At 39.1% G+C, this 17659-nt stretch overlaps 1 protein-coding gene across 1 annotated transcript; it reads left to right on the top strand.

Annotated features, from left to right (window-relative positions):
- Window positions 1-9532: 9532 nt before the first annotated feature.
- Window positions 9533-14890, top strand: LOC129766682 (uncharacterized). Its single transcript, XM_055767269.1, has one exon. The coding sequence runs from the start codon at window positions 9533-9535 to the stop codon at window positions 14888-14890; it is 5358 nt and encodes a 1785-aa protein (XP_055623244.1).
- Window positions 14891-17659: the final 2769 nt, after the last annotated feature.

Below are 17659 nucleotides of genomic sequence, written 5' to 3'. Positions count from 1 at the left end.
CTTGATTAGTTCTTGAGTTATTCAGAAACTTCATCTGTACGGTAGCCCCCACCTCCCCCTTAGAGAGAGGGGAGGAGTGTTGATTCTCGATACAATCCTCCACATGCCAAATTTGTCTCGATTTGCTTGATTAGTTCTCGAGTTATGCCGAAATTCGTGTTTCATTTGTATGACAGGCATTTTTTCTCGAATAATGCAGAAATTTGTGTTTCATTTGTATGGCGACATATCAATTTGAAGCCAATGAGCCAACTTTGAAAAATCATATCTCAAAAACAAAAAAAAATGCATCTCTGATTTTGAGATATGTTATGTAAAAAATTCTCAGCCTTCAAGGAAAAATATTAATAAAATATAGTGCCCTCTAGTCCAAAGCCATGAAAACAAAAAAAAAACTACAATCAATAATTATGAAAACAAAATCCATTGTCTTCGCAAGTTCAATATTTTTCAACAAAAGGCTAGCTCATTGGCTTCAATTTGAAATATCGATCATCTAAATCGGTTCAGTGATTCAAAAGTTATGAATTTAAAAAACAAAGGAATTTTTGGGAAAAAGTTAAAAAAATTATTTTTCGGACCACCCTAAAATGGAAATGTGTCTCCCTAACGAAAAAATGTGATTCTTTGTGATTATGGCCAACCTGGCCAGAGGGTTATCCTTCCTCGATCCTTTTCTTCTTTGGTCCCTTTGAACAGCGTCCATTTTCTGTGCACTCTTGCTAACTCTCTCTCTCTCTCTCTCTCTCTCTCTCTCTCTCTCGCAATCCTCGTGATGCTCTACCCTATCGACTCGCCACCATTTTCGCCCGATTTTATAAATATAAATCACATCAATTATATTTACTTCCCTACTTTACAAAAACATTCCCTACTAAAAATGTTTACAAAAAGGTGACCATACTTTAAAAACATCAACAATCTTTAAAAAAAACTAGCGAAACTGTAACAAACGGTTACATAATAGAAAGATGACTGAAAACGAGGAGAATTATCAGATACTTTTTGATTCTATTAAAAGATATCTACAAATTGTTCTCTTAAACTTCTCTGTTTTTCTCTACAAGAATTTCGGTATAAACACTAACATTCATTAAGGGTGTGACCGAAGATTTTTTCAACTTCAAATAATTTTTAATGATTTACCATTCTCACTCCCAACATTGTTCCGAAATGACAGGTAAAAGTGACGAACCAGGCAGATAAAAGTGACGAACTTATTTAAGTTTGTTCTTGTATTCTGTATTTTGAATACTTTCAAAAACTGAAAATGTAACATCCGCAAAAATGGAATCGTCTATGGGAAGTAACCCGGAGATAGAAGATCATGTATCACATGATGCATTTGATGCTGGAAGCAAACTATTGAAATCACAAAAATCTATAAATATTTGTGAAATAAAAAAACCATAAATATGCTTGAAAATCCACCGATATCAAGATTGGTCAGCAATTGATGCTTGTAGTCGGATAACCATGCATTGTTCTTGCGAGAACAAAAATGAATCATGAATCTCCCATCTACAACTGCTTCTACGTATGCGTTCTAAAATAATACCGGAGTAATCATAAGCAAATTGATTTTTTAAAATGTTTTTCTATGAATTAAAGGGTGGTTTTAGACTAGTGATATATTCATCAGAAATATGATGAGATTTATAGAAATCGCATCAACCGTTTACACTAGCGTGAACTTCTATAATGAATATATTCATATCTTCGGTGAATTTATTCACCTGAAGTAGAACTGCATCCAACTTTAGTGATTTCTCACCAGTGAGAAATTCACAAGCGTTTACATATGCTGAATTTATTCAAGTTATATATACCTCGAATAACTGTATCATATTTATTCTCACCCGTTTACACCTATTTCACGTGAATAAATCCATCTATAGCTATAGATCTCCCTAATGCAAACCCGCCATAAGAGTGTCTTCGGATTTATTAGTGTAATTATGCTGATATTTTGCATTCGCTTCTTGCCTTAAAAAGGAACAACTAAACTAAACACTTGGCCTTGAGGAGAATTGAACTACATAAACACTTGGCCTTGAGGTTTTCGAAAACCTCGCTTTCGCTATCATCTGGTCGCTAGCAGGATAAATGATAAATCGTGAATGACTTATTGGTAACTTTCTCCGATCTATCAAATATTTTTCGTGAATTCGAGCATTGTTTTCTGGTTAAAAGTGGCGCCAAAGTTCGGCGCATTTCAAGTCGGATATGGAGAAGGTATTTTTCGGCGATGAGAGCTCCCATCACACTCCCGATTCGGTTCGGATTTTCTGTTGCCGTTCTGAGTGTTCTTTGAAATATGCTCAAATCGGCGTTTTATTGCTTCGCGAAACGTTCGTGCCCCTCACTCAGTGAAAGCATTCATTTATCGTTCTTGTCAGTACAGGTCGGACTCGATTATCCGGATTTTAGACTCGATTATCCGGAGTATTTTATTTTTGATTTTCGGAAATTTTGAATAATTTGTATAATAATTCCATATTGAATAGCTAATATGGGTATCAAATGAAAAGGCTTAACTAGTAGAATGCAAATGCAAGATGGCGGCCACACCAAATTGTTGGATTATTTTTTTTTTCAAAGCTCCATCAATATGGGTATCAAATAAAAGTGCTCGACTGGTAGAACACAATAGATCATGAAAAATCCAAATTCAAGATGACCGCAGTTCCCAAATAAACATTTACTTTCTAATGGTTCCATTCAGCTTGCCCTGTTGGTATGTATGTTTGACTGTTTGTAGGGCTGTCCCACATTAATAGTAAATTGACCCCGTTCCTGTTGACTGATTGATCGGAAATTTGGAACATACAGGGTTTTCCATTTCGGGCTTCCGAAAGTATACAGCCCTGCGCTGACAACCGTTTGACATAGCTGTCAACCACAGCGTCATATCGTTAGTTGAATGTCTGCCATTTTACAATATGGATCGTTTTAGCATCGCAAAACGTGTTAATTTTGTTAAATTATACTATAAAAATGATGAAAAACCGGCAAATGTTTTTCGATCATTACGGACGGATTTTGGTCGTCATGGACGGCCTACAGAGCACACAATCGCTAATGTAGTGCGTAAATTCGAACAAACTGGATCCGTAGCGGATATTGTGAAACCTGTGCATCATCGTAATGTGCGTTCGGTCGAAAATATTGCTGCTGTTGCTGCCAGTGTGGAGGATGACCCGAATGTTTCGATTCCACGGCGTGCTCAGCAATTGGGCTTGTCAAACACATCATTGTGGCGAATTTTGCATTTGGACTTGCACCTACATCCATATAAAGTCCAACTGGTACAAACATTAGAGCATGGTGACCATAGAATGCGTTGGGCATACGTCGATTGGGTGAACGAACAACAGCAGCAAAATGCTGAATTTTCGCATCAAATTTTCTTCAGCGATGAGGCACATTTCGAGCTCGGTGGCCATGTGAACACCCAAAATTTCCGTATGTGGGACTCAGAAAATCCACACGTGATTGTTGAGAGGCCATTGCATCCGCCAAAAGTTACTGTTTGGTGCGCATTATGGTCTGGTGGAGTCATCGGGCCGTATTTCTTTGAAAATGAGGACGACGAGACGGTAACTGTGAATGGTGAGCGCTATTGCCGCATGTTAACCGATTTTTTTGCCACAAATTGAAGATATGGATACGGATGTGAAGCGGCCCTAATCGCTTCAGACATCATTATAGAGACGCTTGGAGAATGATTCGCTCCATTTTTCCATATTTCATTGAAGCACACTTGCGCTTTGTCGTCAAGATCCAAAAGTGCATCACCCTTGTCGAAAATCGAACACTTCTCTAATTACATTATGTTGTTACCGAGTCTACATTTTTTTACGTACATCAATTTTGTTATTTTTGTGCGAGTGAAACAAATCTCAAGTTTCCATTCGGTTCGTGGCAGTTCAACACACACGGGACATTTTTTGATTATTAGAGAAGCGCATAATTATTTATCGGCAGATATAGCGGGGTAACTCCAAGCGCCTCCCCAGAAATTCGAAGGTAGAAGAATTAGTTTGTAGAATTAATTTCGGGAAAATAAAAGAGTCGAGAGTTGCACGCTAACACGATTGGTCTTGTTTTAGTTGTATGAAAGAAAGCCAAGACCGTTCAGGCAACGTTACAAGTGGTGACAGCGGTGGGATGCTGTCCAAGTGGGGACAGCAGCCCACCCATCGTGGTGTTTACAAAGTGTTAATTTCCTTGAAGTTAATCTGGGAATCGAACAGAATCCCTAGTTGAGAAAATGTGCGTGGACAGAGATTGTAGTGAGAGAGGAGAAAAATCGAAAAAATATGAATCAGCATAATGCGGTACAATAAGTGACGTTCGAAAATGAACATACAGTAGGAAAAAAAAATGTGGGAAATTATTAGTATAGTTGAGCCAAGAAAAACCATCCCCCTGTGGTAGTGATCTCCAAAGAAGAAAATTCCGGTAATGAATCGCTTGTTGTTGATCGAACAATAAGGATATGCTGTCAAGCATATAAAGCAAAGTGGAAAGCATGTTGAAGAAAAATGATTCCCGCACGGAGTCGGTTGGAGAAGCTCATTTGGTTGAGCCATCGTTGTCTGCTGAGAAGTTTGATTCACGATTCAAGTTTTCGCTGGACTGTGGTCCCGAGATGTCTATCTACATCGGATCAAATGTGGTAAACTATCCGTTGGTCAAAAGAAGGAAGACAGGAACAAACGTCAGTTCTCGAAGGAGCAAATGTGAGTCGGACAGACAGTAATCTCACTGCGATACGGATCTAACAAGGTGACAATCTAGAGGAGCAATAATTTCGGTAATACTAGACATAGGAGCTATATGATATTCCATCAACTTTCCCATAAAGCATTAAAGTTAAAAAAAAAATTATCAAAATAAGATTAAAAGCCAATTAATTCATCAAGGGAAATAATCGTATTAGATGCGAGGCAGTTATTTTTGTGTCAATATTTAGACGATTGTCATATTTGGAAAATATTCAAAGTTAACATGAAGTATCTAAATCGGATTCCGCGTTCCATGATCTTTTATTATGTACTGAGAATCCAACACTAAAATAAATAGAATAGCAACCATGTGTGGAAACCAGATAAAGAATTCTAGTAAATTATGTAAAACAAATAATGTGAGACCGATTTAAACCTTGCAAATCGTTGGTTCAAAGTGTAAAAAAAAACAGATGTAATATATGAAAAATTTATATAAAAGCTAGACTACTATAAACGAAAAAACAAACTATTTCATTGTAACAAATTAGGACAGCAGTGAGAAAATGAATATGACCATTTATTTTTTCTTCCTCTCAAAACAACCAAATTAAAAAAAAAAGTGAAGCCGAAAAGCCTTTTCCTAATCAATTCAAATCGACTGTTGGAAGGATAATCAATTTTTAAATAAATTAGGAGATTTTTAGAATAAGGGCGATAAAATGTGTATGAAAGGAAATTAAGCACCTAGAAGAAAGTAGTACGATCTAATTCTTCTCATGCTTCAAGAATGTAATTCACAGACTGAATTAATTTAGCAGAGAAATTTAAACCCGGCATCAAAATATGAATCAAAGAAGGGATAATTATTATTTAACAATATTCCGTCAATTCTGGGAAGACTGCTTATTCTGTTTAGAAAGACACAATCATATCTCCCGTACTTTAATTGTATGGACAGGGAAAAATGGGGAAATGTACTTATCGATAATTTGAATAGGTGTGATTCTAAACTTTACATACACACTATGAAGTGGGATTTTAACAAAATGTAAAATGTTGAGTCATATTTGTCTACAGCCAATTTATAACAAGAATGTGTCCATCAATCGCAATAATAGCTTTTGAATGTACCGAAGGGCTGGAAAACCAGGAATGAATTCTTGTAAGGACATGTATGCCCCAATACTTACTTAACAGTTCATGAGTAACTGAAATGTGGGATTATCGAGAAAAAAATGTAAACAAAGTAGCGCTATAAAAGCGAAGAAGAATCATGGGAGATGAATTTACCTCCAACAATAAAGATTGAAATGAAGAAAACTAAATATTGAAGAAGATGAAAGATTAAAGATTAAAAGAATATGAAAGATTAAAGATTAAAAGAATATGAAAGATTAAAGATTAAAGAATTAATGAGAGGGAGATATATTCAGCAAGAATGATGAAAATAAACATATTGCACCAAGAAATTTTTAAATGAAGCTGTACAAGCTCATCAACAATGATCGATAAGACTTTCGGGGAAGCTTGAAGGAGATATGACCATTTTTGTTTCCATTTAGAATTGGGGAATTACAGGAGTTGAGGGAGTATGTTTTATTTTAATTACAACCGAAAAAAAAAATCATTTAAGTTCCTATGACTAAAAAGTAAAAATCAAAAATCAAATACATTTATCTAATTGTTACATTATTGTATAATCTGCTTGCAATAACCTCTTCAAGATTATTTCAAGCTGTACAAGTAAGGGGGGATGAAGCGGCCCTAATCGCTTCAGACATCATTATAGAGACGCTTGGAGAGTGCTTCGCTCCATTTTTCCATATTTCATTGAAGCACACTTGCGCTTTGTCGTCAAGATCCAAAAGTGCATCACCCTTGTCGAAAATCGAACACTTCTCTAATTACATTATGTTGTTACCGAGTCTACATTTTTTTACGTACATCAATTTTGTTATTTTTGTGCGAGTGAAACAAATCTCAAGTTTCCATTCGGTTCGTGGTAGTTCAACACACACGGGACATTTTTTGATTATTAGAGAAGCGCATAATTATTTATCGGCAGATATAGCGGGGTAACTCCAAGCGCCTCCCCAGAAATTCGAAGGTAGAAGAATTAGTTTGTAGAATTAATTTCGGAAAAATAAAAGAGTCGAGAGTTGCACGCTAACACGATTGGTCGAGTTTTAGTTGTATGAAAGAAAGCCAAGACCGTTCAGGCAACGCTACAGATGACATGTGGTTTCAGCAGGACGGCGCCACGTGCCACACAACACGACCGAACATGGCCATATTGCGAACGAAATATGAGGGACGCATAATTTCGCGTTTTGGTGATGCCAATTGGCCGTCCAGATTATGCGATTTGAACCCGCTAGACTTTTTTTTGTGGGGTTATGCGAAAGACCGTGTCTATGCCAACTCTCCGCAAACTCTTGAACATTTGAAAGACAACATTCGTGAAGTTATGACCGCGATACCCCCCTCATATGTGCCGAAAAGTCATCGAAAATTACCTGTTCCGGATCAAGGTGTGCGAGGAAGCCCTAGGTGGACATTTGATGTTATATTTCACACCTAATGGCATAAACCAAACTTTAATATGAAATAAAAGTTTCATCGAAATTCGAATTCTAAGTGTGTTTTATTTCAATTTACTTTCGGAATTTAAAGTTGGAAAACCCTGTACCTTAAATTTTACTGTCATTATAAAACTACGTATTCCATGATCTTGAAAAATTCAATTTGGCCACCTCTAAAAAATGGCTGAATGACTTGACTTGGAGAATACACTATACTATGAACAACATAAATTCTAAAAGGTCGCCACCTCAAAATGGTCGACTATGTATTCTTGCAATTCTCTCAATAATGGTATCAAATGAAATGATTTGACTAATAGAATACAGTACATCATCAAAACATTCCAAAGAAAGATAGGTAAGAAATAAAAATTAAAAAAAATAATTTTTTGAATGGTTTTAATGCAGAGAAGTATACTGATGAAACAGATAATTTACTAAAAACTAGAAAATAAAATAATTAAAAAAAATTTTTTAAGTTAAACGGTTTAATGTGCTAAATGCTAGAAAATAATTAGACAAGTAGCAGTTAGTAGTTATCACATCCGTTCCTTCATTAATTTAGGGCAATGATGAGACTAAAATAAAATCCTGTGGTAAATGATGAAACAATTAACTGTGGATAATGAAAATTCAACGTTTATTTCTTATCTAATTTTCTTCGGAATATTTTCATGATGTACTGTATTCTATTAGTCAAATCATTGCATTTGATATCGATATTGAGGGGTTGCAAATAATACATAGTCGACCATCAAGTGGTGGCGACCTTTTTGAATTTATGTTGTTTATTATGCTTGTGTTCTCCTAGTCAAGTCATTCTGCCATTTTTTTAGCGACGGCAAAATTGAATTTTTCAAGATAATGGAAAACGTAGTTTTATAATGACAGTAGAATTAAAGGTATCTTCAAAATTTCAGATCAATCAGTCAACAGGAACGGGTTCAATTTTCTAATAATGTGGGACAATCCTATAACCATTCGATTCATAAACAACTATGTTCTACTAGTCAATCCCTTTCATTTGATATACATATTGATGAGGTTCTGAGATAAAGATGTGTTCCAAATCTCAGATCAAACGGTCAATGTGAAGGGGGTTAAATTTCTATTAATGTGGTAAAGCGCTACATACAAAGTTACAAAGTCACAAACATACAAACGGGTCAACCTAGATAAAACCGTTTAATAAATAAGTGCAAATCATAATCATATTACTGATTGAGCGAGAGATAAAAAGTATACTGTTTAGTTTTGAGAACCAACATGTGATCCACAAATAGTTGGAGTAGATCCGTCTCTTTCGGTCGCATGATAATGATCGCGCTAACGCAGTCATAGATTTAGGGATTATCGGAGAATTTTTGTGATCTCTTCTTTCGCAATATAGTTGTGTTGAATTCTGCCGGTCGTCACACAAGTCAGTCGAAGAAAGTATCTGTTCGAGTTTAGTCATACAGTTTAAATGAACACGGAATAAATTGGTCGTGAATTTTACGGAAGTTTTTAAAGTTCAAAGGAGTTGAAGTTTAATTTCTAAAAATTCGTCCGAATCCGAGTATAGCGGCAAAAACATTGGTCCTTCGAACCGGATCTCCGGATTATAGATAACGGATCGGATATTCGGACGAATTATCTGTGGACAATAAGTCGTATAGAACGCTATTGTGTTCTATTGATCGGACAACAAAACTAATTGTTCGCGGACATTGTGAAAAGTGAATTTTTCCATACAAATTCGGTGAAATTAAAAGTTGATTAAAAGGAGAAATTTATCCACTATTGCTGGAGTGAACAGCGATTGCTGCTGCTGGGGATCATTTGGAGCAAATACCTGGAGGAGGACTTAGCTATTCGAGAGTTTGGAAGGCAGATGAAATTGCATAAAAGAATACTCAGAGAAGTACTGCATGAAGAAAGGGAGGTGGTTTGTTGCATGTGACCGACCGTGGTGTTGAAATAAAATGAAAATAAATAAATAAATGCATGCGAGTTTTATTTCTGGCAAGTAGCAGAGGTTGTATTATTGTATTCCATTCTTCAAAAAATCGTTGAATTGTTGAATATTTTCCGCTGTTTATTCATACCATTGCTCGTCATTGTCTATCGGAAGTGTCGCGTGAGGTCGCGTGGGTGGAACGTTTGGGTTGATCTGTCAATTTATTATTGAAAAGTGATTAATTTCACTTTTCCGGTGCAGTGCAGTGAGAAGTGAAAATGAGTGCCAACTTGAGGTCATTACTGAAGAAGGAGCGTCAATTGCGGGATAGTGTGAATCTAATCAGATTATTCTTGGAAAACTACAGCTCAGAAAGAGATAATCGACAAATCAGTGTGCGACTTCAGAAGCTGGAGGAAGTAGGAAAGGATTTTCTAGAGACCCGAGCAAAAATCGAGATGCTGTTGGAGGATGAGTCAACGAAGTGCGGTGAAGAAGAGACTGCAGAGGCTGAACGCGAGAAGGAGAACTTCAGAGTGTTACAGGAGTTTGACGATGAGTTTTGCAACCTCAAGGCAGAACTGCTTGAGTTACAGATGAGAAAACGGCAAACATTTTCAAACGATGATGACTGTCCTCAAACAAGGCAATCAGGTGGATCCTTTTCCAAGGTCAAGCTTCCTGAAATAAATCTACCGGTGTTTAGTGGAAAGATCCGTGAGTGGGTAACATTCAGGGACACGTTTCGCAGTCTCATACACAACAACACGCAGTTAACACCAATGGATCGATTCACATATCTTCGTTCTTCACTCTCTGGAGATGCCCTTCAGAAAATAAGCTCCATTGAGCAGACAGCAGCTAACTATGAAGTAGCATGGGAGGCATTGGAGAAAATCTATGAGAATAAGAAACTTATAGTCAAGGCGCATTTGGATTCTTTATTCTCGTTGGATGTATTGAAACGGGAAAGCTATGAGGGATTAAACCACCTCATTAGCGAGTTCGAAAGAAATATACAGATGCTAGAAAAAATAGGTCAGAAAACCGCAGAATGGAGCACCATTTTGGCATACATGGTAGGCTCAAGACTGGACACAGTCACGTTACGTCACTGGGAAACACATCATAATTCTAAGGATGTCCCGTCATACAACAATCTACTTGAGTTTCTGCGTAATCACTGTGCAGTATTACAGGCTGTAGCGTCATCAAAACCTAGTAATCCAGATTTCCGTCAACCGAAACTATCAGTGTGTCACACCACGTATGGAAAAGGTGTTCGATGTCCATTCTGTAACGATTCTTGGCATTCTGCTTTTAAATGTGCTAAATTCCAGAAAATGAAAATTTCTGAGCGAATCGAAGCAGTAGCGAAATACAAACTGTGCCGTAATTGTCTTCACCCGGGACATTTCTCAAGGACCTGCGAGAAAGGATTGTGCCACCACTGCCAGCAGCGCCACCATTCCATGTTACACGTAGGACAGGTAAGATCCCCAGTTCCCTCACCGCAAGTAAGACCCGCGACAATAGACCAACATTTTCGACAACCAAAATTCACACGCTCGAATCAGATTCAACAAAATCAACCGTCGACCAACAATACACCTGTTACGTCTGCCACCTCGCATAGCACACCCACACAACCCACTACAGGTCTGGTCACTGTAAGTCAAACCTACACCACTTTACCCGTTACACCCACACACAACATTCTCTTATCAACGGCGATTGTTAAAGTGACAGATTCTTGCGGAAATTTCAAGTTAGCACGAGCACTACTGGACTCTGGGTCCCAGCATTGCCTCATGACTTCCACATTTTTTGAAAGTTTGCGGTTCAAGAAAACTCCATCCTATCTAGTTGTCCAAGGTATAGGATCTAGTCGGTTCACGTCAACTACAGCAGTCAGTGCGGAAGTAACAGCCAGAACGAAAACCATATCGCTATATTCTACGAACATGCACTTTTATGTGCTGCCAAGGCTAACTGTGTCGCTGCCAACTTCTAGCTTCAATCCATCGATCCTCAAACTTCCTGAGTCAACGCTATTAGCTGATCCGTTATTTTATGAATCCAGTCCAATTGATATCATTATCGGAGCAGAGTATTATTTTGAGCTGTTACGTGAGGGACAACAGAAGGCAACGTCAGAGGGACCTGCAATGCAGAGCACGTTATTTGGATGGGTTCTTGCTGGCAAAATTCCTGAGAATACGTGCGGTCCATCAATGTCGATGGTCCATGTTAGTGTTTCAATGGACATCCAAGAGCAACTGACTAAATTCTGGGAATTGGAAACGTGTAGATCGAAAACCACTTACTCTCTCGAAGAGACAGCATGTGAGGAGTTCTTTGAAAAAACGACAGTACGAGATGAAACCGGGAGATTCATAGTGACGTTACCTAAGAAAAAAATGTTGATTAATCAGCTCGGAAATTCAAAAGATGTTGCAGCCAAACGTTTTATGAGACTGGAGAAAAGATTCTCGATGAATGCAGAACTCAAGAACCTGTATACAGAATTCATTCACGAATATTTAGCACTCGAACACATGAAACCTATCAGCGAGGATGAAAAGGAAGAGACAGGCTTCTACCTTCCACATCATGCCGTTTTGAAACCGCATAGTACCACAACAAAGTTACGTGTTGTTTTCGATGCCTCCTGTAAAACTAGTACAGGAGTATCGTTGAATGATGCACTAATGGTCGGTCCAGTTGTCCAAGAGGATTTGTTGGACATCATTCTGCGTTTTCGGGTCCATAAATGTGCTATAGTCGCTGATATAGCGAAGATGTATCGCATGATAGGTATCCACACGGAAGATCAGCGACTACAGCGAATACTGTGGAGAGATTCACCGATAGAACCAATCCGTACGTTTGAATTAGCTACAGTTACGTATGGTACGGCTTCGGCTCCATATTTGGCAACGAAGTGCCTACAGAAATTGGCAGATGATGAAGTAAATAAATATCCAACAGCGGCAAGGGTGTTAAAGCAAGACTTCTACATAGATGATTTGCTGACCGGAACGGACAACTTCGAAGATGGCGTAAAATTAGTGAAGGAACTGATAGAATTATTGGAATCAGGTGGATTCTCTTTGCGCAAATGGAATTCTAATTGCGAGGCGATCCTGAAGAGCGTACCTCATCATCTACGTGACGATCGAACCATTTTAGATTTGGATTCAGCTCATTCATCAGTAAAAACGTTGGGCTTGATTTGGGAGCCCCGAACAGATACCTTCCGTTTCAGCACACCTGCATGGACTTCATCGACTATCACGAAGCGAACGATACTAGCTGATATCTCACGACTGTTTGACCCATTGGGGGTAGTTGGTCCGGTCATCATCCAAGCGAAGATATTCCTTCAGGAACTGTGGAAACAAGAATACGGCTGGGATGACAAACTGAGCGTCGATATTGAACAATATTGGATCGAATTTAGAAGAAATCTCGCAGCAATCGACGGAATATCGGTGCCTCGTTGGGTTGGAATCGGCAACCATGCGAACGTAGTGCAGTTTCATGGATTCTGCGACGCTTCGGAGAAAGCGTATGGAGCTTGTATTTTTGTGCGAACAGTTTATGGAGACGGACAAGTGAATGTGCAGCTATTAACGTCAAAATCCAGGGTGGCTCCTCTAGAGAATTTAAAAACAAATAAAAGAAAACAGTCGATTCCACGTCTTGAACTATCATCGGCGTTATTATTGTCGCATCTGTACGACAAAGTTATAACCAGTCTTCGAATCAAACCACAATCCTACTTTTGGACGGATTCTACGATAGTGAGATGCTGGCTTGCGTCGCCACCTTCAAGATGGAAGGAATTTGTTGCAAATCGAGTCTCCGAAATTCAGCATCTTACAAGAGACGGGATATGGCAGCATATAGCAGGAGTAGAAAATCCTGCCGACATAATCTCGAGAGGAATGATCCCGGCGCAACTCCATTATCAGACGCTGTGGTTCCGTGGTCCTTCCTGGCTAATATTCGATGAATCCCACTGGCCAAAGGGTGGTCAAATCCACGAAGAAGAACTAGATCAAACAATTATGGAGAAGAAAAGTGCTGTCATTGCTATTCTGCAATCAACCCCGCCGAGCGAAATATTCAGCTTGAAATCAGCGCTGCCGAATTTAATTCGTATCGTAGCAATCATCTATCGTTTCCGTTACAATGCTCAAAAGGTTAATCACGTCAGTCGTCGAACAGGAGCAATTACGTATTACGAATATGAAGAAGCTTTACACAAGGTAGTTCGGCTCTCACAACAGGAGAGTTTTCCGCAGAAAATGGCAGACCTGTCAAATGGTCGTCAGTTGCAATCTTCCTCCCGAATCATTTCACTGAATCCAGTTTTAATGAATGGATTAATTTGTGTTGGCGGCCGGCTTAGTCATGCAAACATTACAAACAACCGCAAGCATCCGTACGTGATAGATCATCGTCATCCATTGGCTGAGATAATACTTACACACTACCATCGCAAGCTGTGTCATGCAGGACAGCAAATATTAGTTTCGGCAGTAAGAGAGCGTTTCTGGCCCGTGAACGCACGGAATCTAGCACGGAAGGTGATTCACAATTGTGTGGCATGCTTTAGAGCAAAACCAAGAATACACGAACAACTAATGGCGGACCTTCCACCAGAAAGAGTGACCCCATGCTCACCGTTCCAAAGAGTTGGGGTAGACTATTGTGGCCCGTTTTATGTGGCTTATCCAAATCGTCGAAGTCGTCCTGTGAAGAGCTTCGTAGCAGTGTATGTATGCCTGGTCGTGAAGGCAGTACACCTTGAGCTTGTGGCGGATTTAACCACACAGGCTTTTCTGGCGTCTCTAAGAAGATTTGTATCGCGACGTGGAAGACCTAGTCTAATAATGTGCGATAATGCCACCAATTTTGTGGGTGCGAAGCGGGAACTGCAAGAGCTCCGTAAATTATTCAATGACCAGCAGTTCCAGGAAACAGTAATGAAGGATGCCGTAGAAAAGGAGATAGAATTCAAATTCATCCCAGCACGTTCCCCAAATTTTGGTGGACTGTGGGAATCAACTGTGAAATCCTTCAAAACTTTATTTAAACGCACGATAGGAACACATATTTTGAAGTACGACGAAATGGTGACGATATTAGCACAAATTGAAGGAATCCTCAATTCGCGTCCGCTCACCCCTTTGAGCAATGATCCAGATGATTTTGAGGCCCTGACCCCTGGGCACTTCCTGATACACAGACCTCTAACCGCAATATCAGAACCAGGATTACAAGGTATTATGGAGAATCGTTTGTCCGCATGGCAAAAAGTTCAGCGTTATGTTCAAAGCATGTGGATAAAATGGTCAGAACAGTATTTGTCCAACCTCCACAATCGTACTAAATGGACGAGGCAGAAGGACAACATTGCAGTTGGAACAATGGTGGTCCTAAAGGAGGACAACACTCCTCCATTAAAGTGGCATCTAGGACGAGTGACTGAAATTCACGCTGGACCGGATGGTAACGTACGCGTTGTAACAGTGCGAACAAAGTACGGCAGTTTTCGTAGGGCAATCTCGAAAATTTGCATATTGCCTATTCGGGATAATACAGTTTCGGGCGATGGGGAGAACTAGGGTTCCCCCAAGGGCGGAGGTCGAGGTCGGCCTCCGCATTTCAGTTAAGTTATGTACCTTATAATTTTTCAAAAAGCTTATCCGTATTTTTTTTCTCAGTCTATCTCAATCGCAAGCCAATCTTGGCGAATTCGTATTTGAAACCAGTTCCAGAAAACTGAGGTAATCTGTGTTGTTTCGGTGTTGGTTGCATGTTGTGTTGCATGAAGCAAGCAAACAGTTGTGCTAGTGCATCTAGCTACGTCCAGTTCGTCCATTAACATCGGCGTATAACGCCAGCGCATTTGTGCGCCCAATCAAAACAGAAACTAAGTGCAGCTATTTTGACATTTTGAGGTACCCGTGACGGCACTAGAGGTGAAGAGCGCTATTCATTCTCCAAACATAACAGTTTGATCGTCGTCAAGCATGGCCAGCTAGTTTCGGCGATCATCTCGTCAACAACGTTTATGCCGTCATTTTCAACATCCACCATCGAACAGTCATCATATGCTGCCTTTCGTTAACCCTGAGGGAACATCAGTGGTGCCAGACGGCATCAGCGGAGGCCATTGTGGCCTCCGCAGTCCAGGCAAGTCGTTTTCTATTAAATAAATACAGAATAAAAAAGCCGTTCTTATTTTATCTGATAGCGACACAGCAGCAACGCATAAGCAACACAAGCGGAATGCAATGAGCATCCGTCACAGTCACGAAAATAAAGTCAACATTATTAGAAGATCAAAAGCAGTCCTGGTGTCAAGGAATTCCAACAACGTAAATAATCGGTCCAGTTGAAGCAACATCCAGAAACAACAGCAGTATCACAGATCGCAACAGAAACAGCAGTAACAGAATCAACAACCGTAGTAGCAGCAATACAGTCGCCAACAAATCAGCTGATTTGAAACAAAGGAACAGAGTTCAAGGTCAACGCAATTCCAGGGACAATAGCGAGAAATACCAGAAGCAGTCACCACAGGAATACAGCAACGCCAGACACAACAATCCAGACATAATAGAACCAGACACAGCAATCGTAGCAGTCTCACTTCACAGTCAAAACAAACCGAATTGTATAACGGTATCTAGCGTAAAAAAAAAAAAGAATTGATTTCGAAGGCATTTCAAGGCGGCCGGCATATGATTGAGCGAGAGATAAAAAGTATACTGTTTAGTTTTGAGAACCAACATGTGATCCACAGATAGTTGGAGTAGATCCGTCTCTTTCGGTCGCATGATAATGATCGCGCTAACGCAGTCATAGATTTAGGGATTATCGGAGAATTTTTGTGATCTCTTCTTTCGCAATATAGTTGTGTTGAATTCTGCCGGTCGTCACACAAGTCAGTCGAAGAAAGTATCTGTTCGAGTTTAGTCATACAGTTTAAATGAACACGGAATAAATTGGTCGTGAATTTTACGGAAGTTTTTAACTTCAAAGGAGTTGAAGTTTAATTTCTAAAATTCGTCCGAATCCGAGTATAGCGGCAAAAACAATTACGTTTACCGAGAGAAAATTCGTCAATACTCCTAATAATCGAGTCCGACCTGTACTATCAAATGTTTGTACTAATATGTTTCATTCTGGTATTTTTATAATGTTTTTATCCTACCGTTTATAATTTCGTTATTACCTGCATTAAAAATGCGGTCGTATTATGGCGGCCTGCAACACCATGCACGTGTTTGTGGTCCCTCTGAAAAAAAAAGGTTGGGTACCACTGGGTTAATGGATAGACTGACGAACTGAGACAAATTTCATGAACCTATTACAATACATTGGTCGATAGACTTTCGTATAATTAGGAACCTGAGACTCATACTAAGCTATAATTTGTACAGTTGACACTGATCAATGAATCATTAGTTTGTGAATCCGTAGAACACACTATTACGGCCTCTTATGCCCTCTCTGGATTGGTTTTTGTTATCCCGGTTGATCTGTTGTAGGAAATAACATCGTTACCAATATGTTTTGCTTGGGTATAATTCATGTGTTGTATTAAATAATTGAAGACGGTTTTGGTTATTGCTTACCCCTTTTGGCTGAGGATCATGGTTTGGCTCAGTACATTGAGCCTCACGCCGGTCCCTAGGGTTCGACACTGACCTTTTTGTTAGTAGAGTGTTGATTACTGGAATCGACAGTTACAAAGTAGGAAAATTAAAAAAAGGCTCTGTTTTCGGATATGTCCCAAAATGTGACTACGTTCTAATCCAATTTCGAAATATACTCTTGCTATAAAATTAATTTTTTTGGTACCTGGAACCGACACTGATTGTGTGCAAGCGCTCTTGACGCGGGTTGAATGGAAAACGCAGCAACAGCATAGCGAGGCTCGACGTGTTAATTTGTTTCATTGATTTCTTCTTAAAAGTAGTGTTCAATTCATACGTCCGTTCCAGAAAAAGGCTAAGCCGTGACTTCGTTGAATCCTATGTTTTCTGTTACAAACTATCAAAATATCATCGATACCTTTGCTCGATTATATCATAGATAACAGTATCCTCTTAGTCATTATTTTCTGCATTTATATGACTCATAGGATGAACTCGCTGAATCGCGTAATTGCACTAGATAGCAAATTCCTATGTATTCGACAATTTGGTTCGCATTTTTTTTTTATTCATAACACAATAACACCCATAACATCTGTAGCGTGTGTTCTGTGTTTCCAACACTGACGTCGTGATATCTATTTCTTTCCATGAATTACTCAATACTCAATAACGTGCAATATCTATCCGGCTCGAGTGGCTGCCAGATAAAACGAAAACAGACAGCCT

This window comes from Toxorhynchites rutilus, chromosome 2 (genome assembly GCF_029784135.1).
Source record: "Toxorhynchites rutilus septentrionalis strain SRP chromosome 2, ASM2978413v1, whole genome shotgun sequence".
Lineage (NCBI taxonomy): Eukaryota > Metazoa > Arthropoda > Insecta > Diptera > Culicidae > Toxorhynchites > Toxorhynchites rutilus.
The sequence above is the reverse complement of the archived record's forward strand: the minus strand, read 5'-3'. Positions and strand labels throughout refer to the sequence as shown.

Excerpts from the sequence above, each read along its gene's own strand:
- LOC129766682 (XM_055767269.1), top strand. The coding sequence starts at position 9,533 with ATGAGTGCCAACTTGAGGTCATTACTGAAGAAGGAGCGTCAATTGCGG.